Raw genomic sequence first — 23,564 nt, 5'->3', positions numbered from 1 at the left:
AACCCGTCCTCCTTTCATAATGAAGACCTATAGCCAAATTTCAGGATGAAGCGACAAGTCATTTATCCCTCTACTACTGCACAGACTTCCTGACTCCAAATTCTCTTTTTTAACAGCTTAGCATGTTCCCTCATAGCCAAACCTGTTAGCTTCCTAGCATAGGAATAGCTGGATTTCCTACTGTGCTCTTATTCTGCTGAGATAATCTCCCCTCTGTCCACATATATTTCCAAGAGTTTTTAACTGTAGTATATATGTGACTCAGATATTTTAACTGGATCAAAATGTACACGAACAATATGGAAGAATAGCGTAGCCAACACCACAAAGAAATTTATTGTGTTCCGAACGGAACGAAAATATACATTTGTACTTTCTAGTTTCATATAAGATAAAAATGCATTATCTAATATAGATAAATACAAGAGCAGCCTTTTTGATCTGAATGGATGAAGAACACAATTATGTGGAAAATATAAGTTTTGAGTTATGTTGAGTATGTTCATACTTTTTTAATCATTTCACTGACTGTAACACCCACAGTACAACTTCACACTAGGCTTAGGAAATGCCAAGTTTGAGGGATTTGCTTGAAAAAAAGAGTTGCAGTGTGCTTTGTTCCAACAGACCTGACCAAAAGAAACTTCATGAAATGGACCTTTGAATTAATGCTGAAGCACCCTGCCTGCTTGAGATTTATGCTGTTAACCTGATTAAATATGGATGGCAACTGGGTTTAGGCTTAACAGCAAGCTTAGGAAATGTTCCACTGACAGTTTTGACATGGTTAACAAAAAAACACAGCTGTGGAAAATTAAATGTAAATACTCAATGCTTTTCTGAATATTTTTTTGCTTATTTTTGGCTTGGTCTAAAAGCAAGAAAGCTCAGAAATTGAAAGATTCATTTTTCTTGAAGGAAGAAAACAGCAACTTAAGGACATAAGGAAGGAGGAAGGGAAGAATTGAATGTAAAAACATACTTTAAAAAAAGACTATTTTAATACAAAGTGATTAAATGACAACCATATTTAATATTATTTCAGGAATGGTTGCAATATATTCCCTCAGTATAATTCTCCAGACTTGCAGAAAATGTCATGTGAGGAATTTCCCAGATACTTTGAATTATTCAGACAGTTTCTTAGAAAGTAAAGGACTACAGCAATTTGAAACAGATGTTATAAATTTTCAGTAAGCTCTGCCATTTCAACAAAACTCAGATTATAGATTTCCTAACAGACAACTGACATCCACATAAAAACCCAACAAACCAAATAAAAAACGCAACTTCCAAAATCTAAAAATCCTTAGCAAGTACAATGATTAAAAGAACCCTAAGGCCAAAAACAAAAGTCAGCTATCTCCCAGCTCTCAAGCATGCCATTCTTAATTTCAAAATTATTTCAAAATTCAATAGATAAAAGGATAACAATGTGAACACTGTCAAACTTTCAAAAACCTATATTCTAAAGAATACATTTTAAAGAATGTATTTATGCAAGCAGTAAGGAGATTTTTATGATTGAAATACATTCAAGATAGAATATGGTGATGACAAAAGATAACATACAGGTAAATTTAAAAAAAAAAAATTCCTGTCATACAAAACTAACCAGGACCTAGTTTTCTGATCCGTCTAAACTTAGCAGTTGGCTTACCATATATAATTTCTTCTTACAATTCTAAAAAAAAAAGCTTGATTTTTTTTTTTTAAAGGAACCCTTTTGCTTATTTTTCTCCTTCTTGATGTTTGGTGATGAATGATATGTGAATGGTGGTGTGAATGTGGTTGAGATCTGTCAGAAAGTCTGCCATTCTAGCACTGACATTTTCCACAGTGTTTCTGCCACTCTGGATTAGAAAAAAATCAGCAAGTATAATCCACAAGACTTGAACTCTGGTTAACTTTAGCCCTAATTCAGATTTCACTGGTATTTTTATATGGTTAATTTTATCCCTAATTCACATTTCACTGGTACTTTAGCCTGGCATTAAATTTAAAATTCATCATTTTGTAGTCCTTCCTTCCTTTTTTTTTTTTTTTCCGTACAAAACAATGAAAGAAAAATAGTTTTTAATTTTTTAGGAGAAAAGACGTACAAGAAAATGAATTGGGGAGGAGATGGGAATTAAATCTTGAAAATACAGTTTACTACTCAAAATTTTATGTAAACATAAAATTATCCCATTACCTAATGTCAGAATAAATTACTGGCAATACGTAGCATGGCCCAGAACATAACTGATGAGTTTATACAGTATCCCAAAAGATATCCAGGTATTTCCCTTACTAGATGTGAAAGATGTAATGAAATGGAGTCCAAACTGAGAAAATACTGTTCTCATTTCTGTTCAGATATTCACAAGAAATTTTTCAAGGGACCCAAGGATTAATAATATGTGCAGCACAGCTGAAGACGAGTAAAGTTTAAATTTTGTTGCTTCTTCAGAGTTCCACAGAAAGATATGATTTTCCTTAATGTTCTTTCAAGTAGATCCCTGTAATTAAAGCTTTGCTATTTTTCATCAACAAAGCTTTTGTTGATTCCAGGGTAGCCATGGATCAAAGTGGCAACAATCACTTCATTGGTGTATATAAAACACTATATGGAAAACATATTAGGACAACCCAGAAATGGGAAAACTGTCCATAATTTCCTTTATCATATACTGTTGGAAAAGACATTTGCAGGTACTGAACTTCACAGAGAATTTGAAATTTCCCTCCTGAGAGGGCAACAAAGCAAGGTACAAGGCATCGAGAAGGTTTGAAGAATATGTTTGTGTGATACCATACAGGCAGCTATCGATATTTCACTGTTGTAAAGTTATGTATCAATTGCTCATATTTCTTTCTCCACTGAATGATTATTAAGAACTTTGTACATCATAGTTATAAATATTCTAATCACAATATTAATTATTGAAAAATTAGTTGTTTTCTCTTAAACAGATCAGCTCCAGAGAACAGGATCCTAATATAAGAATAAGAATACAGAAAACATGCACAAGAACAATGAAAATATGGGGATCTCACTGATAACATCAGATGTGTCAGTGCACCTTCATCAATGAGTTTTAATTTGGAGTCCATCCACATGACTTTCCTTTCACAAATAATTTTTATTCTACTTTCCAATAGTAAACTCATCTCTGGCCATGCTTGAGGGTTTCAGTTGGCCGTACTCCACTGTCAACAAGGCTTGGGCATGAACAGTATATCTAATTAAATGTATGAGGCAAGATACCTGTTATAATGCAGTACAAAGATAAGGAAGCAGATAATTGAGTGGGAAACATTTCATTCAACTATATGGTGCTGTTATCAAACATATTTCTGAAATCAGTTTGGGAGAAAATTATCTAGATTCAGTCTTGCATAAAGCCATTTATACTAGAGTTAAAGAGCTTTTCAGGGTCTTTCATCTATTGCATTCTCCCTTAAAAGATTCTTCGTTTCATAGCTATTTTGCTGCAAAGTATGTAACCAGTAGCATCCCTGAAGTACCAGGATGATGAAGTCATCCTGGTTCTCACAGCTGTGATGTAGAATATTGTAAATATTGTCATTTTATAATGAATATCATCACATTATTTGTTGTAGTCATTATAAAAACCTCTTAATGACAAATCTTCATTTATACATCAATGAGGTTTTTGACTTCAAGGCACAAAACATCATTAAAATCCATATTCAAAATAAAATCTTCACTCAGAACAACCAAAAATCCCTAAATAAATTAAACAGAAAACAAAGTTTCCTACATCAAATCCAAAAATACATTTTCACAACACAGAACAAAAGCAAAAATTACGAAAAATTGCAAAAATCCACCCCTGGATCCTTCACTACAATTATGATACAAATTCTCCACTATAATTCTACTTCAGGACACGATGAATACTTGTTTTACCCATTATTTCTCCCAATTTGTATGCCTTCTAGCAGTCATACAAGGCCAGCAATATTGTGTTCAGAACAGTAAGGCAATTTTAGCATGAATCAAAACCAAACACGTTAAACCACTGATTATATAAGCAAAGACTTTATACATGCAAGTTCCTCAATATATCATAAAAACAAATTGATCTAACTTGTGAAAAGATCTCTTTTTCTTTTAATCTCAACAACGTAATGTTCTTCTAATCAGTGCAAGACACCTTTTCTGAAAACTATAAACATACCTGAATATTGTTCCAGATAACATTGTAAACCTTTTATCTGTTCCTTAGTTAAAAAACTCCATAATTCCTGTGTATCTGCATTTCATTGCAATATCAAAGAGCTATTATTCCAACCAACACCATGCAAAGAACAGTATTTTCTGGGTAATATTGAAACTATTATAATATAGTTCCTAGCACTACAATGTGCCCATGATGAATCTAACTCAGAGTGCAGCAATTTCAGTAGTAGATTACAGAAGTTCAGAAACAGTGTCCAACTTACACTTTGAAATAAAATTTCTTGCTTAACCTGACATTACTTCTTTGTATTCTTATTACTGGTATAATACTAATGTACCACCAACAAACAGGTATTCCTTGTTATGGCTGTATCTAAATGTTCATATCTCATTTTAAATAAGTGACCTGTTCTTAATTATTGTTTTCACATTATATCTTCAGAGTATTTAAATATTTAAGAGGACAGATAAATATGCAAGGTGTGCTAATTTAACTTTAGCTGCCTGTTAGATGCTCACCAAGTAACTCCATCACTACCCCTCAGCAGCACAGAATGAGAAAGCTGGATGAAAAAGCCCATGGGTCAAGATAAGGACAGGGAGATTGCTCAGTAATTAGTGTCATAGACAAAACAAACTCAATCTAGGGAAAACTTGTTTTAGTTACTGACAATTAAAATTAGAGTAGGAAAATGACAAATAAGAACAAATATAAACCCACCATCATCCCAACCCCTTTCTTCATGGGCTCAAATTCAGATTTTTGTTCCTGACTCTTCTGCCCCCTCCTCTCTCCCAAAGTGGCAAAGGGGAATGTGAAATGGGGGCTGCAGTCAGTTTGTAACACTTCATCTGTGCTGCTCCTTCCTCCTCATGCTCTTTCCCTGCTCCAGAGTTAGAGGCCTCCCACAGGGAATAGTTCTTCACACCCTTCTCCAACACGGGTCTCTCCCACAAGGCTGCAGTTCTTCAAAATCTGTTCCAGCGTGCTCCTCCCACGGGGTCACAGGTCCTGTCAGAAACCTGATCCACCTTGGGCTCTCCGTGGGGGCACAGCTTCCTTCAGGCACACCCACCTCTTCAGGCACATGTCCTGCACATACCACAGGTGGATCTCTGCCCCACATGGACTCTGTGAGCTGTGGGGGACAGCCTGCATCAATGGTGCCCTACAGAGGCTCCAGGGGAATCCTTGATCCAGCACAGGGAGTGCCTTCTTCCACTCCTTCTGCTCTGCCTGTAGTGTCTGTGTGGTTATTTCTCTTGAGTATTCTCATTCACCTCCTTCAGCTGCTCTTGTACAGCCCTTTTTTGCCCTTACTCAAATAAATTATCACAGAGATGCCACCAGCTTGCCTGATGGTGTCCTATAGTGGGTCTGTCTTGGAGTCAGCTGGAACTGTCTCAGTCTGATATGGGGGCCACTTCGGATCTCTTCCTAGAGAAGTCACTCCTACAGTAGCCATTCATGCCACTGAAACTCTGCTTTGTAAATAAAATCAAACTGAAGCATACATATACTGAAGTATTTTGCTAAGCCACCAGAAGTTAAATATAGGAGTTCTGATTCATCTCCAAGTATTAAAACTGTGTGTATTCTTATATGGTGTTCCATATAAGAATATGGAACTGTTCGGGTACTAGGAAAGTTTTCATATGATCATATGCTATTTTGCAGTATTTACAGTTTCATGAAAAAAAAAATCAGTGTAGAATAAAGCTTAAGCACATTTTATTTGAACTATAGCAGGAATGATCTCTGACTAAAGAGAGGGCCAATTTTATTTTCATTAGAATTGGAATTTTTATATGTGGAATAACTTGGGTTTTTTTCAAGTGTTTTGAGAGAAAGGAAAACAATTGCACCTGCCCAGTACAAGCAAGACAGGAAGGTACTAGAGTAAGTGCAGTGAAGGGGCACTAAAAAGATTAAGGGATTGGAACTTCTTTCATGTAAGGTTGAGACAGCTCAGCCTGCTTACACTAAAGAAGAAGAGGATCACTGAATCTCAATGTCTATAAACTCCTGATGGGAGGATGTAAAGAAGATGAAACAAAACTCTTTCCAGTGGGGACCAGTGGCAGGACTGGAGGGCAGAGACTAAAACACAGGAGGTTCCTTCTGAACATCAGGAAATAGTTTCCCCTGTGGGGTGAGCAAGCACTAGCTCAGGTTGCCCAGAGAGGTTATGGGGACACCATCTTCTGAGATGTCAAAGTCTGGGCAGCTGCTTCTAGGCGGTTCTGCTTGAGCAGTGGAGTTCAACTACAAGATTTCCAGAGGTTCGTTCCAACCTCAATCATTCTGTAACTCTGTCAACCACACTGACAACCAGAGACAAAACATTTATTCAATTAATTTTCTGCAGTTCTATAAATTCAGAAAGTGGAAATTTCAAAGGAAAATAAGACTGAAATTTGAGTAATAATGTTTTTAAATATTCCCATAAAAATAATTTTGGTAAAAGCAAAGTTCTGAGGTTTTGAGCTAACATTGTGTCACCATCTTGTGAATTGGCAGGGAGGGAGAAGGAAGGCAGCATTAAGACATGAATATCACCAGCAAAATGTAATCCTTAACAAGCTCCAGGTCATTAAAATCTTAAAGCTGCAGTCACCTGTGACTTGCCAGTAAATATGTACCAGTTTGTGAGCTCAAGGGTTTCCTTCTACCAATGGTGGAATGTCTAAATCTTATTTGGCCTTTCTTTTTTTTATGTAGACATGCCTTTGGTGCAAAGTATGGCCTAATGGGTCTTAAATTCATTCAACTGCTCATTGAAGATTTTCAGTCCATTTAGAGAACTTGTACAATGTGTGGTAGCTGTGTTTCATTTCCTCAAATGGTATGATACTAAATTCAGCTGGCACATTTGACAAAACTTTCAGAAATTCTAGACATGTATACAGATTTCATCTTGCTCACAAGCAGTTTTTAATTAAAGAAATAAAAATAGGAAAATTCTTTGGGATGAGAAATCTTTAATATTACTTTTCAACTTTTTGCCCATCTGTGGAACAGAGACTGAATAATTTTTCAAGAACTGTTCACACTTTTTTTATGACCTATAAATTGGATTAATTTGATTAGTAGTCCTGGGAACAAGGATCAAACAAAAAAATTACCTCCTCCCTAAACACATTTATAATTTTGATTATAAAATTCTAATCAGTTGTATAAATATCCTTTTTTCCTTTACTGAAGTGGAACATAAAGATGGCTTCCACACAGGACTTTGCAGAATTAGAGTGAAAAATACACCAGTGTAGCTAAAAGGGTTTTGAAATTTTGAAAATAGTCAGGTTTTCACTGAGTCCTCTAATGAATTCAGGTGTAAAGGAGCGGGCCTTATAGGCCTATCTGAGCAGTTAATGGAGTGTGATGCAGATGGCAATATAAAACAAAATTTAGAGGTAAAACATATCCTTGTACCAGAAAACACAGATGATGATAGTCTTTCATAAGACATTCCTGAGCTGCACAGCTAATTTATGTTTTATTACGTCTAAACAAGTCCATTACACTCAGTTCACGCAAAATGATACACCTGCAAATAGAATATAGCCATTGCTTCCAGGTGTTTAGTTCTTGAGATTAAAGACAACTGGTGTCATAACTTAGCTTAATTGCTCCACTTTGACTCATTTGACATTATCAGAACTCTCAGTACTTTTGCTTTAAAGTGTAGGTATAAAGTACATGGGATTTTATTACAATGGTTCAGACAATAGGATAAACATCTTCAAAGCAGTTCCTCACAAAGGGAAAGTGAATTCAGGAACTTCAGTGATTTCTCACACAGTCAAAGGCCAAACATGATATAAACACACACAAAATAGCTCTTCCACTTATAACACAATACTAGTGGGCCCATGAAATTGCCTCATACCATTGGAGAGTTGCTTCTGGGAATTAAGTTGGAGAATGACATAAAAAACATGAGAGTATCTACGTGGCATACAAAAACTAAAACTATCTTAGGGGAAACAAGAGGTTTTAACATCTGTCCATAGTCATCTGGTGTCAGACATTTCTTAAAAATATCTGAAATGCACCTAGTACAAAATCTGGACTGTAGAGATAAATCGTATTAGTGAAAAGTGTTATGGTCAATGTGTGCTTTGTTTGGTTGGTTTAGGGTTGGGGGGGTGGAGGTGGAGGGAGGGATTTGTTTGTTTTGGGGTTTTTTTTCAAGAAAAGCCAGAATGTTAAACTTACCTTATTGGTATTGATAGCTGTGATGACCCACACACATTGAGCATTGCTGTCATATTGAAATGGAAAATTGGGTGATGTGAAAGTGCCTCCAGGCCCCTGAAGATTGGATCCACAAGTTTTGACTGCAAAAAGAAAGTTCATCTTTTAATTCACATGGAAAACACATGTAGCAGGTTCATAAACTGATCTCTAACTTACACTAATCAAGGTATGAGGAATTAAAATACCACTGGACAGAAACAGAACCACCTTTTACAAGAGAATAGAACATTCACGTTTAATTATTCTGGCAAAATAAAATAGATTTCTTGTGTCTAAACTTATAATCTTAAAAAATGTTGAAAGTATTTTGAGGAAAAACAGTAAATACAGTATCAGAATCTGCCCTATTTATTTTTAAAATTGTTCAAAGACTAACTTATTCCACCTTCACTAGTGTCTTGAAAGACAAATTTAAATAGTAGAAACCTTTATCACTGTGCATAGGTGGGTTTTTTGTGCATATGTGTTGATGTATGGCATGTCAGCATTTTTTTCTTCTATAACCCCTGTACAACCATTGAATCAACGACCAAAGCACTGAAAAATTTAAATGAATCTTGTAAAAGTTAGACTAACACAAAACAGTGTTATCTATTTCTAAAGATTACAAAGGGTATTTATTTTCAATTCAAAGTCTGTATGGTTATTTACAATAGCATGTCAGTAAAAAAAATATTCTTATTTACATAGCTTGCATCTCTGTCATGAATAATACAAAGGATATAAACTGTGTCCTTTGTGCTTTCAAGTGACACTTTCAAGGCACTAAATTCCTAGTCTGTTGAAGTCAATAACACTTTTATAGTTCTTTCCTTGATATTCAGATCTTTGCTGAATGCCCTACTGGTTAACTTTTCATGTATTAAGATGTAAAACTGACAAGAAACCTCAACTAAACATGAGCCCATCCTATTTCTCCAGTGATTATTATGACACCACATAAACTGCAAAAGCTAAAGAACTATTTCTTCCACTGTATTCTGACAGACTGCCTTGCATAATTGAATAAAACAAATTGACACTTAGATATGTGAAATAATCCGAGAGTTGCACTGCACTTTCACATAGCATATGTATTTGATCAATACTGGACACAGGATGCAGCTGCTGCTGGATGAAGGCTTGTTCCTTCACTGACATTACTCTCTAGAAAGAATGTACCACCCTCAGAGAAGCAGTTCTCTGGTGATGAGTGTGTTCAAAGTCACACCAGCTCCTTGAAAGGAAGTAGAGGGTAGAGAGGTGAGAGGAAGGCTCCTCATTTAGGATCAGCTGCTGAACACATTAGGGTCACCAGTAACACTAATGCCAAGCATTTTTGTCTATATATTTAATAAGAAATTGCATGACTTCTTGCAGCTTGTATGTGGGAAGTAAGTCAGGAGAGGAAAAACAGTGAGTGTTCTAGAAAATTTGCTGCTCCATCTGAACATGTGAGTCCATCCTTTGGGGCAGAGTTGGGATGTAAAGCACAGCTCCTTTGCCTGTGTGCTACAGAAGAGTTATGAGCTCTGTTTGCTGCCTTTTCTTGGTGTAGCCTCATAGTGAAGGTCTCAAAGGAACCATGTTGTTCTACAGTGGAATGAAATCTGTCTTTGACACACAATGTCTATTATTTATACTGATTTTAAATATTCCTAACAGACACTTGATTCCAGTACTTTAAGTTTGAAATCCAGAAAAGAAAACCCTGTTGTGATTAGGACAAATTCTGTGTACTTGTGTGCATTAATAATTTCATTATATATTAATATCTGATCTGTACCTACACACTAATACTTTCATTCCATGATTCAGGTATTCATCATACCACTTGCTGCTGTATTAGGTCATCAAATATTTTCAGCAAAATTATTTTGTGCTTTTCTTCTTTCACTGAATTTTTTGCCCTTTATCCATTTGCTTGGGGTCAAAACCAGGTGTAAACTTGTTACTCCACTACTTACCTGTTATAAACTCAAGAATTTCTTATCTGCTTATAAAATGTGTAATGAGGAAGCTTGATGAATTACTGGTTTTATATTTAATCACTGCGATTTTGATATCCATCTTGATAAGTTCTAATAATTAGGGTGTGATAGGTTTGTGTCAGCTCCTTATGAAGCAAAATTTATAATGTAAGTCGCCTACTGAAGCAAGCATGCTGAAATACAAAGTTCATGTTAAACAAAACAGCGTAGGAGAATCTTTTTTTATTAAGAAAGTGAGGACACTAGGATTAAAATTTCAGATACTTACAAAAAATTGAATAGGATTGGCTATCAAACAATGGATAGATGCCAAATGGAATAATCACTGTGAAGGTAAGAATTTCTGTTTACCTTTACACACAGGCCTATGATCACTCCATGCAGCAAAAACTTCAGCTATCCTCTGACAGGTGATACTTTTGGAACCTTGTAGCACATAATCTTCATCACAGGAGAACTGTACCGTTGCTCCCAAGCTAAAATCAAACAATGACATAAAAATAAGCAATTTTTAGCAAATAGATAGCAGTCCATTGTTCCTATTCCTTTAGATATGATAGTCCTGACAAACAATACTAATGTGTAATCCAGAAATTTCTGCTCTCAATAGTAAAATGCTGAAGGCCATGTACTAGTCTGATAGTGCACACTGTTCAGCCCTCCCTGGGCCTACTTTGGCTGGAGCTGGTTTGTCTCTTTTAACAGTCCTTTGGAGGTCAGGTGACTATTTTCTGACCTAACTTCAGACCTCCATACAGTAAAAATTTGACAAATATAGACATTGTGTAACTAAAAATAGTTATTTATGTTCATTGAAGCTAGGAAAGAATGGGAAAGTGATAAGGGAATCACCTAGAAGAAAAGGCAAAAGGTCAACTGCAAGACTGAAAGAGAAGTTCCTATTATAAACATTTTATTTCTCCCAGTGAAAACCTCAGTACATAAATAATATGCCGTCAATGTCTTCCAGCCCTGATTGTTCTTGAGAAAATCTAGTGCTTTTGAGCTGGAGGGCATTGGAAGGTGGAGCATAATACCAGAGAAAAAGGGCTAGATATTAATAATGTTTCTTGTATTTAAAAAATAATATATTATTATTAAAAGTATAATATATTAATTTGTATTATTTTAAGAATACTAATTATAGCACTGTTTTATATTTTGTTTAGAAGGTCAAGATTTTAATTAAACTTGCAGTGAAATCAACTTCATAGAAGTGGTCGCTGTACTCTTGCAAGTAAAAAGATTTTAAATGTAACATCTACTAGATAAGTTACAAGAAATGAAAGTTACTAGAATGTGAGGATTTGCTCATTTAGCTGGCATATGTTTCTCAAATTAATGGAAGAAAATAAAAGAGTTCTAGAAACATATTTGGAGGTGTTTAGGTGTGATAATTTATGAAGTTATAATGCTGGCTTGAAAAGGTTTTATACTTTCTCATATGAAGCTGACATCTGGTGCTGGAAACAGCTCAGGACAAAACAAGAAGTCCAGAAAAATGTTTTTGGTTGTTTGTTTTGTTTTGTTGTTTGTTTGTTGGGTTCATTTTTTGTTTGTTTTTGTTGGTTGGTTTTGTTTGTTTTTTATTGTTGTTTGTTAAGTTTTTCTGAGAGGAGGATTGGGGGTAGGTGGGAAGAGGGAAAAGAGCTGTTCAGTCCAGAAAAGTTGAATAAATCAATATATAAATGTATATTCTTAAGTTTTTTCCTTTAAATATCATTATGGTTTCAAATCCTGATTATAGCTGAAAATAGCCAATACATCAGGCCTTTCTCTGATATCAGTACCTCACACTTCATAATTTCAGCCTGCTGTTTTTAAAGGCTTGTCTGCCACAGCTGCAAAGTGTAAAATGCTTTATACACACATATGACTTACAAGATCTTGGCTACACTCTGAATGCAATTCTCTAGGTATTTTAAGATTTAATGTGCAGTAACTCCCCAAGAGTTTGATATAGCAGCCTTCCTGTATAACACTGTAAGCCATGTAGTTATCTGACCATGGATGGATGGAAGGCCATTTTAGTGTTGCAATTCTTCAATTCACAAAGGCAGAGAGAAAAAGAAAAAGGCTGAGTGCACAATCCAGAGAATAACTTTTTTCAGGTAATCTATTAATCTATGATGAAAAAAGCTGCTAAAGAAAATTGATACTTATCAGAAAAAGAATTAACTTAAGGGAGTTAGAAATGTTAGATATTTAAAAAAGAACAGTGTTAGCACAAAATAGTTGATGAAATCTGGGAAGTACCTGGGCCTTACAGGGACATAGATACTAAGAAAATGAGGACATGAAAGATGATACAGTCACCTGAACAGATATCTCAGAAAAGGAGGATTTGACAGTGGGTAACAGCTCTATAAACTGTTCCAAAACAGTTCCTGTTTGACTAAGAATTTTTGTGAAAGAATGGGATAAAGAAAAGCTGCAGAATCCACCAAAAAAGGAGATATAAAAGTGAAAAACTGAAATAAAGAAAGTAAATATAATGTAAAGGCCCTTGCAATGTAAGGATAAAAGGCTTTTATAGGTGACTGAGGAAAAAGACCCAGCAGGCAGATCACAGAGTTGGAGGATAGTTCAAAACTATGAAACACAAAGATTGTCTATAACTAATTTAAAAAGTTATGCACAGCTGCTACAGGGACTATATGGTTAGGAAAGTTCAAGGGATAGCAATTGGGAAGACACGAATATCTTTCTCAAGATTAGATTTTCATAATCATCTCCTTCAGAAAGTCATGCTGAGAAAACATGAGGATCTTTATTATCAGGAAAAGAAAAAGGAACACATGAAGAAAAATAACACGGTAATATATTTCCTTTAACTAGCCATGGAGTGATTTAAAGAGGAAATGCTGAGCAGGAAGTACACCATTTACAAATAAAATTAAACTCTTGGTTAAAAAAAAGCAACTGTAACAGGCAAACATCCCAGAGGTCTGAATAATTATGAAGACTGTACAAGCATGATAATTATTTCTATCATCTACAAAAGTATAAATTTATGAAGTCCACTTTACTTGTCCGAATTAGTTTTGATATTAAACTGATATTTAATAGCATATGACCATAAGCATATGACTGGACTCAGAGTGGGACTGGATAATTTACAAAATCTTTGACATATATGCTGTGTGAGTGAGACCTACTAAGGGCAATTAGATAAGCAGATCATAAAGTACCAGTCTAAGAAAGAAAATAGAAGAGCAGGAGATTAGTTCCTATGGAAGATCAACTAAAAAAAGACAATAATAGAGAGCTTGTCAAGAAAATATTAAGAAAATGTGTCCCTGAGGAACTGAAAAGCATAGTCAAGATTACCATTTTTTAATATTTTGCTGCCATTATCTGTCTATACACTCTTAAAAATGGAAATTCTTCCAATTCTTTCCAAATTTTCTAGTGTCAGAGAATCACAAAATCGTAGAATATTCTGAGTTGGAAGGTACCCACAGGGATCATGGAGTCCAACTCTTAAGTGAATGACCGACACAGCGATCAAAGGAGAGATTCTTCTTGTTTCTGATGACAATATTTTCCAATACCTTTAATATGTGAGCTAGAGTTATTCAGTTAGAAATTCATCTTTCTCTAAAATCAGTTTGATTGCTTGACTACAAAAAGGGTAAAATGTCACTTCCCTCCATTGGCAGGTGCATGAGGCCCATGAAGTGAATATGATGAAGATTCAAACAGGACATGCAAATTACCAGGAAAAAATATTAGCTCTAAAACAAAATGAAATAAAAGATAGGCCAAGAGTTTGATGAGGGTTTGTGTGATGTGTGACATAGCAACAATTTCAGTAGGGTTTTAAGTTTTTATTTTCTTTCTCTTTGACAGGATCTCAGATGATGGAAGGATTGTGGTATAGGACAAAGACAGAACCTTGATAGGATAAAATTGATGACATCTATTACATATACAGAGGTACTGTAGGAGGACATGTGAGAGATCTGATCTCAGCCTTCTGGTATGTTAGAGAACTAAATATTGTGGAGTGAGAAAATCAGATTGTGGAAGCTGGTTTTAGGGGAACCTCTGAACTGTGGGAAGGTATTATTTTAGATAAAACTGGTAGAGTAGTCCGAAAACAGATTGTGGGAACAAATGACCAAAAATAGTGTGAAAAAATAAGGATAGTTTGATGTCCTGACTTACATTTGGTCCAAACTGCTTACTAGATGAAGTCCCCTAAAAGTAGACTATTTCTGCTTTGAAAATCTCAAGAAAACTGAAGCATGATATAATTATGAAGCTGTTCATTATGGTATACAATATAGATATACATATTGTATAAATAGAAAAAGAAAAAAATATCAAGGATAGAATGAAAATCTCATAAAATTTCAGAATCAGAATATATTCATTTAAAAAAATTGTTTGTGGATGCAGTCAATGGCAATTGAATTCAGTATGCTAACACAAAGTGATGAAAAGTTAATGCTCAGAGAAAACCTTTAGAATACAGGAATCATTTGTAGCACATCTTCTGGTCATTACTGAACTGGATCTACTAATTTAGTAGTCTCTGGGTAACTAAATTAGACTTTTGAATGAAACCCTAGCTAAAGCTAAGACTAGTAAGGCACACTGGTAAAGCAAAAATGCTTCTTTGGGTATATTAGTCACAAAAGCAAGTTTATATACAATCTGGGTTCATTTGTAAATGGATGAAGCAATCTTGTGGTGCTGAAATCCAATATGGAAAAGGCAGAAGCACAAAATGCCTTTTCTTCATCAATTTCTACAGCAGATGTGCTCCTAGGTATCATGACATAATTTGTGAAGTAGAGGGACAGCCAATACTTGGAAACAACAGGAAAAAGCAAACAGCTGTATTCAAGGCCAGGTGGCCAGATATCTTTCACCAAAGGCTGCTGAAAAATCTCCCTGAGTCTGTGCAAGGTGGGTATCATCTACGAAAAACCATAATGAGATGTTCTGACTGATCATAGAAAGGCTAACATTACATGAACTTTTACAAAGGGCAAGGAGATGCTAGGAATCTTACATTGATCTCTGGAAAGAACATGTGCTCTGGTAAAGCATGAACAGGAAATCAAGAGCACATACACAAATTTACCAAAGTTGAGTCATGCTTGATCAACTTCATTGTCTTCTATGACAAAATGACTGGCTGCACAGCCCAGTGGTAGATGTAGCAGTGCTCAGTATCTCAGTGCTCAACATCAACAACATTTCTGAGAGGACTTTTTACAGCAGTGGGCTTTGAGAGCTGACAAAACACACACGGAATCAATATATAAGAAAAATCTGCTTGGCAGCTGTTCTTAAAGAGTAAGAATTCAATCTCTTCATATTCAGCTAGTGGACAGTAATAATCTGAGCGACAGGAAATCAACATAAGGTCTGATACTGACAAATTAGTCTGACAAAGAAAAAGCTAAGGTACTATCTAATAGCAGACCATAACAATTTCAGGATCCATTACAAAGATAATGAAGCCAAACTTTTCTAAATGTGCCAGATATTATACAAGGGACAATTTGGAAGATTCAGATTTTACTTTACAAGAAATTTCCTTCAATAAAGGAGAGCAGAACTGGAACAGCATACACAAACTCTTGTTAAATCTTTAATCCTTGGAGTTTTCAGGATTATCTAAACAAAGCCAGAGCTGATCTGACTAGTCCTGCATTGGGCAGGAGGATGGACTGGATGCCTTCTGAAGGACCTTCCAATCAATATTTCTATGACTCACATAAACTGCTTAATTTGTCCTGAATTAATGCAAAACTTTTGCATTATATAACATAATGCACTACAGCAGTTCATAACTCAAAAAATGAATGCTTGACCTGAGTGTCTTTCAGTAACTTTATCTGCAAATTCCTGTTTCTAATAAGACAAAAGATGATTGCCATTAGGTTTGCATTTTCATAAAAACCCCAAATTTTGGATATATTTTTATTAGGAAAATGTATAAACAAGTATCAAATAAGGGAGTTAGTATACAAATCTGAACAAAATTTTAAGTTCGTATCTGTTTTTAAAATTTTCATCATTTGCCTCAAATTTGTGATTTCTCTTTAAACAGCAGAAAATAAAAGCAGTAAGAGTCCAAAATGAACTATAGGACCTCTAAAGGATGAGAAAGTTTAAAATTTTGAACTTCATGTGAAGTTTATACTAAATAGTATTATTGTAACAGTTGGCATTTCTGTGGCAAACTACCTCATTTTGGGTTCTTCTTCTCCATTATTTGATAAGTTTTTAAAATTATTATTGAAAAGTAATCAATTATGCAAGGAATCAAAACCATCTTCATGATTTTATGCCTGCAACTGAACAAATTTGAGAGAGGACACTCTTTTTAGTCATAGAAGAAAATGTACAGCCAGAAATAATTAATCAGTTCTTAAAGTCCCTCTCTATCAAATTTTTAATTTAGCAATAGGATATATTTTAATCCTAGCATAAAGACATGATCAACACATATATTTTTTCTTCTGTCTGCAGCAAAAGAAAGTAAAGACATGTAAGTTTTCAATATTAAGAACAGTGATTTTTTTTAACCTGGCAACTTTTTACACACTGCTGATCCATATATTTTTTATGTGCAAGCTACAGATAAGTTCTACTGTTGTCTTTGAGTCACTGTATGAGACCTAAGCTGTCACAGCCTCTCTCTCAAGAACATCCATAGGAACATTTTCACAGATAAGTTTGTACATGGAAATATTACTGCAAAATGCTAGGATTCCATGATATAATGTTAGAATATCTAAATCTTCCAAATTTCTGACCAAGAAAAATCCTTACTGTGTGCCGAAAACAACTAAACTGATGACTAAATTTCCTGACACAATGGAAGTCATTAGTAAGTCATTTTTAAAAAAAAAGTGCAATCTTTTCTTGCAAAGCTTGTACTGTCAGACACTTGTTCTTGACAAAGGATCCACTTAACAGTTAAAATGTGATAGGTGCACAAATCCCCCATAAACTAGACTCATATCTCAAGCTGCAAACCAAGTTTGATTCATTTTTAGGATGTTTGGCTTCAAGTTTCCAAGTCTAGAAGCTCACCTTGCATATCTGCAGAGAAGGATAGGTGATTCAGAGAAGATTTAAGAAAAATCAAATGTGAAACTTCTAGTCAATCTAGTCAATTAATTCTGAATTTCATTCTTCCAAAGAAAAGAACTACAAATTAATTTATTATATAAAATGAAAGATGATATAATCATTAACTATATTGTAATTCAACCTTTTGGTGACTTACGTGGACTTGTTATGTCCTTATCATAAACTTCATATTCTTCCTTCTGTCAGTAGAATGTATATTTTTAAGACTATACCAGCATTTTTTTACAACAGTTTTTACTGCTTTGTTGTGATACAGGTTTGATCAGAATTCTTTAAATCTTTAAATCCTAGTGGGACCACACTACAGAGGTAGAGGGATAGAGATGGCCTGGTTGATTCATCCCATGAAGATAGAACTTTGAGATGGTGATGAAGGAACATGTATGCCTTATAAAAAAACGCCTGTTACAGGATAATTCAGGATATGAATATGGATATGTTTATTCCACTAGAAATAACGAAAAGTAGAAACAAAACCATGTGAAAACTTTTATCTCTTTGATCTATTACATCTTATATCTTTACATAGCGGCATTCATTATAAAACTGGACACGTGAGAAAGACTTATTATTAGATTTAAAAAGATTTTATTGCAGTGGTTGACAAGTAAAGTAAAATTGTAAATTCTAGCTGAATAATCACTATTGTATCTGAAATTTTAAGAAACTCCTAGGGATGGATGGGAAGTTTTCTTTCTGAAGTAGAATTTTTTTTTTCAATACACGAAAAGCTGGCAGCTATAAGTCTTCTTGACTTTATTTCAACATGCAAAAACCTTGTATGCTCAAATATGCATCTAGCATCAGAAACAATGCCTTTAATACCCCAAAATACAGCTATGGGGAATTTTAATGTTAGAAAAAATATCCAAAAGGACAAACATGGAATTACAGGCCCCAAATAATGTCATGGAATGCTCTAGTTTGTCTAAGAGCTTGCATTAGAGATTTTGTAAATCTGTGCAAGAACCATGTAAGAGGAAATTAATGTGCTGAGAGCAGGTAGTGTTTTTAATCAGAACAGAAGTAAAACTGCAATACAATGCTTCCAAACCTACACCTTCACATTTAAAGAAAGCTAAGGAGATGTGACAAGAGCATGTTCTTCTCTATAATATATTAAATTGTACAGAAATCAAATTTTGATTGATGTTAGTAGAGATAGATCTAAACCCTTCTTCAAAATATTATGTTTTCAAATGAAGGCATTGCAATTGGAATTGTACTTTCTTTTCAGAAAGGAATAAAGAGTCAAGCTTAAATTCAAGCTATTTCCTTCATTACAGAGACAGTGACTTCATGAAGGAAAAGGTGAAAGTGTGCTATTTATCTTTCAGCCAGGTATAGGCCAGAATGAAAACTATTCTCCATGGTACTAGATGCTTTTAAGTAAATGTAACACAACAATAATTTGTAACATTCTTACTTTGGATGCTTATGAAGCAATTGAACAACCATTATCATAATGTCAGGAATTGAAACCAGGTTAATTTTAACAGGCATTTTATTAAATCTGCTGAAAATTTTCAGTCTGATTTTGTGTCCTGTAATACCTTTATCAATGTATGAAGTTTACAATCCAAGTTAAATGCACATGTTTTACTAATATGCACCAGTGCTGTTTTTTACAAGTATAAATTAAGAAAGATTATTGGGGGACTTCTAAGATAAAAAAATATCACCAAGATTAATGAGAAATTAGGGAAAAGAAACACTGTAAAAGACATTGATGCTGGTAGTTTAGATCTTTTATACTATTGTTCAGTAATTTGAATGCCTTTTCCTTTCATTTTCCCATCAATACATTTGAAATAGGAAAGCCTGATACATCATCCCAGTATACAGTTAAAAATAATGCTAACTGAAATCCTAACATTTTGTTTTAAAAAGAAAGATGAGGGCATGATCATCATCATATCTTTTTCAAGATACTGCCCTCACATAAGTTTAACTAGAATAATTTCTGTAAGTAGGTCTTTTCATGATCAATTGCAGAGCTAACACTAGAAAAGAGCTGGCAGGTTGTCTGTCAAATGCTGCTGCTCTCAAGCCATATTTTTGAGGTTAAAACACAAAATATCATCCAAAGTAATGATTCTAGAAAGTGTTATAGTTAAATACAGCCTTTTTTTTTTCTCTGAAAATATATGGTTTTTTATTTTGAAAGCCAACACAAGAAACTGCATTTTTATAAAATTAGTTATAAAGCTTTCTCAGATGCACATTGAGCTTTTGCTTTTCTCAAAACTATAGAAATAGGGAGACATGAAAAATTAAGAAATTTTAATAACTGTTTGCTAGCTAGCATATTTACTTAGGATGCAGTTTTCAGTCCTGTGTTTCAGTCCTGTGTCTCCTTGATTACAAGGAGAAAAGACAAAACACACACACAAAAAGGAACAAGAAGTTATGTAAAAGAATGAAAAATCATAATTTTGTAAAATCTTTGTACATTCAGATTATTCTGAGTTCCCTTCAAATGCTTAGAAGTGTGCTGTGTGATATGCACAATACAAAATACATAGAAATCAAACTTGAATGTATCAAAACCAATTAATTTTAAAATTATCAGCCTTCTACTTCTTTCTTTTTTCTTTCATCATTAAGGTGTTTCATGTTTTATAAACATAATGTGAAATTAGCATATGCCGTGAAACAAGAACATAGTTTTTTTTATACAGTCTGAAGTGTCTTTTTATGTCAAATATAAAATAATATGCATGTTAACCCTTTTAAATAAATGTTCAACAATTGAAAAGGAAAAAATCAGAAATTCAGAAAACAGATTAAAATTAATCCAAAACGTTCTTAAAAATTCATTTTTTATGTCTCTACTCATTAACCACTGGTGATACTGGAATTAGGAGCCAAGGTAACTGATAAAACAAGAGAATATTTTGAAAGAATACTGAAAGCCTTTTTTATCTTACAAGATAAGGAATTTCAAAGATAGCTGTGAATTGAAGAAAAAATAATAAAAAAATGGTCTGTATTAAGAGTTCTAGGCCAATGAGAGGACTACTAAGGAAATACATCTGCATATTTAGAATTTCTGGGTTCCTGAAAACATACAGTAGGGACTGTAATTTCTCTATTAGACTGAATGAATATTTCTGTAAGATCTGAAATTTCTCTCTGAGATTTTATTGTTTTTCTTGTGTTGTATTCAGTTTTACTTTGTCCTTTGCAAAACCCTTTAGTAAAACACGTATGCTCAATATTTATAAATCTTACACAGTATTTACATAAGAAAATAACCTAAACTTACCTTCAATCCTAATTTTTTCAGATTTTCAGAGATATATGATCTCTCCTAGGCAGGTATTTTATCTATTAGCATACTAGGTATATGCTATATTGCATTACATAATTTTATACAGAATTATAGTGCACTTTTTACTAAGAAGGCCAGTTTTGAAAAAGTACTCAGCAACACAAATACATTTTCAACATATTCATTTTCCAAGTTCAGTGTTAGAGAAATGATACAATAGAACTTATATTTTACCTAAAATCTGAGCCTATCCGTTTTCCATTTTCTGGTTCTCCAGGATCTGGACACAAATTGGACGCCTGCTTAATACCTCCCTCATTTACTGGAAAAAAAGAAACAAAAAAAAAAACAACAACAAAATAAAATAAACAAAAAATACATAAAGAAACAAAGTTTTTAGAAAATACAGAGGCAAGCAATTAACAAATATGAAAGTATATCCTTTTCCTTTTAGGTCTTTTAAAACAAATTATCTACAGAATATGATCACCCATATCAACTCTATACATAAGTTTGTCCTCCCTATAATTAACAAAGTATGTATTTTCTGGGTTATTTTCCAAAGAAAAATCCACAAGTTTTTTTTATCAGATGTATTAATCAGCTATTTTTTGTTTGCAATATTATTGAATCCATATGGAAATGTATTTATTATTTTTTTAGAAACATTAACATTTAAAGGAATGTTCATCAGGTTTAGGGCTGTGAGATTTTATTCTGAACATACGCTAATAAATGTCATCTCCACTAAGAGCTGACCTTTTCTCCTTGAATTGCAATAAAACTTGAGTGCGTAAACTCCTGCTGAGAGAATTGTCCTTAATCAGTATTGAAAATGGATATATACCCAAAATATGGTGATCTGAAGGTAAACTCAAAGTGCCAGTTTGATTTGCATACATTTATCTATTTATCTTACTATAAACTAAAATGGATCTCCAGACAGAAACTTCCTGTGAACCATTCTCTGTATTTTTCCAGAAATTTGTATATAACAATCCAATCATATCTCAGCATATTCAACCACCTATTCACAAAAGCGGAAAATTAGCAAAGAATGCTGGTCTGATATTACTTGATAAATTCATGGCTTGACACAAAAATATTAAAAAAAAAAAGTTGACATGAGGCCAAGTAATTTGTATTAAGCAGGGAAATATTTTAACCTTTATTAATCTTTATTACTGGTGAACCAGCCCAATGGATTTGCAGTATCAGAATTTTACTTCCCTTTAAAGAAAAGGTTTGCATGTAATTAGGGTAACCAGACTGTTGGATTAAAAAAAAAAAAAAAAAAAAAGTAGATTCTAACTATACTTTTAAAGGCTGTTCATTAACTTTCAGCTTTTAATGAAGAGAAATATAATTCAGAATCCTTGGGTGTTTCTCTTCCTTGAAATTTGTCTTCTTACACACACAGGAAGGGAAGAATTGGTTTGGTACCCCTGAGGAAGACAAAGGCCAAAGGCAAATGTTGTACAGGCTTAAGCAGAGAACATCTCAGCACAGCACACTGCTCAAAAAGCCTGTCAAGCTCAGTGCTCGTCAGCTGGAACCACAGCATTTCCTCTCCTCTGTCCCAAGACACCTGTAACGTGTCAAAGGTTGCCTTAAAAACACTGCAAGGCAATCTCTGCCTTTCTGTGTTCAGGGGACTTTTGGGGCAGGAGGAGTCTTGCATCCTGGTTTCAGATTTCAGCCTTTTCCTCCTCCAATAGATGTACATGTGATGAAAGCATATTAGATAGAGAAACCCAAATTCATGCTAGTGTTGAAATATATCTATATATATATCTGACAGCTACCATTCCATAGACTGCATGGAAAGCAGTCAAGGCCATCTTGTTGGATAAGCATTTAGAATTTAACGCTCTCTTTGAAATCTTGGAGGCTTCATTATGAGATATGAGAAACTCAGAATCATCAAAAGTAGCCTGCATATAAATAGAAGACATTCAAACTTTTCTGACATTAAATATATATTCAAACTATAATTTAAAAATTATTCATGATATCTGATAATTTTCTAGAAATTATAACAGTGCCATTTGGCCACGCATTGTAAATCAATGCATACAGAAGAAATTTTTACTGTAAAAAATAGTGTTTGAACAATATTATCTCTATTTATTATAGTTCATATTTTAATATTTCAAATAATTCTTTTATTTTTGTACATAATTTTTCCCCATACACAGGTAATAGAGCAAATATTCGTATAAAAAGAATATTCTGCTGGATTGCAAGACACAAGAACTATTATACACTTTGATTTCTCCCAGAAATGGAAGCTTGAAAATCCTATTGGTTTTCAACACTTTCTGGATAAAGTTTTATTCCTAGAAACATTCTACAGGATATAATTTGAAATTATAATATATGGAATTATCAATACTCATAAACAAAAATATAAGGGATTATGTTAAAGAAAATCTATGAAATAATTAAATTAAAAAAATAAAGACATATACTCCACTAATAATACAGAGAAAAATTTTATAGGTAGATATTAATTTCTAATTTGATCCCAATTCCAAAATACATTTACACAATCTTGAAGCCATTCTGGTTTCTGTAAAGTGCCTAATGAAAAGTAATTTCACAGTTTAGGATTTTTGTATTGATAGACATAATGCTTGACTTTTCAGTCTACAGCCCTATGTAATTCCACAGATATCTGTCTATATACTTTTGTTTTACACCTCAGATGCTTGTGCACAATAAGCAATTGACGGGTTTCCTGTAGTAAAT

The 23,564-nt window shown here is 33.9% G+C and overlaps 1 protein-coding gene across 3 annotated transcripts in view; it reads right to left on the bottom strand.

Moving 5' to 3' along the window:
- The window catches only part of CSMD3 (CUB and Sushi multiple domains 3), a 581,587-nt gene that overhangs the window by 308,646 nt on the left and 249,377 nt on the right, over positions 1-23,564 (bottom strand). For all 3 annotated transcript variants that reach the window (XM_059467476.1, XM_059467484.1, XM_059467493.1), the window contains 3 exons: positions 21,048-21,135; positions 10,772-10,896; positions 8,409-8,530 (listed from right to left, as the gene is read on the bottom strand). In XM_059467476.1, the coding sequence (XP_059323459.1) occupies positions 8,409-8,530; positions 10,772-10,896; positions 21,048-21,135 (335 nt within the window). The remainder of the gene's footprint in view (positions 1-8,408; positions 8,531-10,771; positions 10,897-21,047; positions 21,136-23,564) is intronic.

This window comes from Ammospiza nelsoni, chromosome 1 (genome assembly GCF_027579445.1).
Source record: "Ammospiza nelsoni isolate bAmmNel1 chromosome 1, bAmmNel1.pri, whole genome shotgun sequence".
Taxonomy (NCBI): Eukaryota; Metazoa; Chordata; class Aves; order Passeriformes; family Passerellidae; genus Ammospiza; species Ammospiza nelsoni.
Note: the sequence above shows the minus strand (reverse complement) of the source record. Positions and strands in the feature narration are given on the sequence as shown.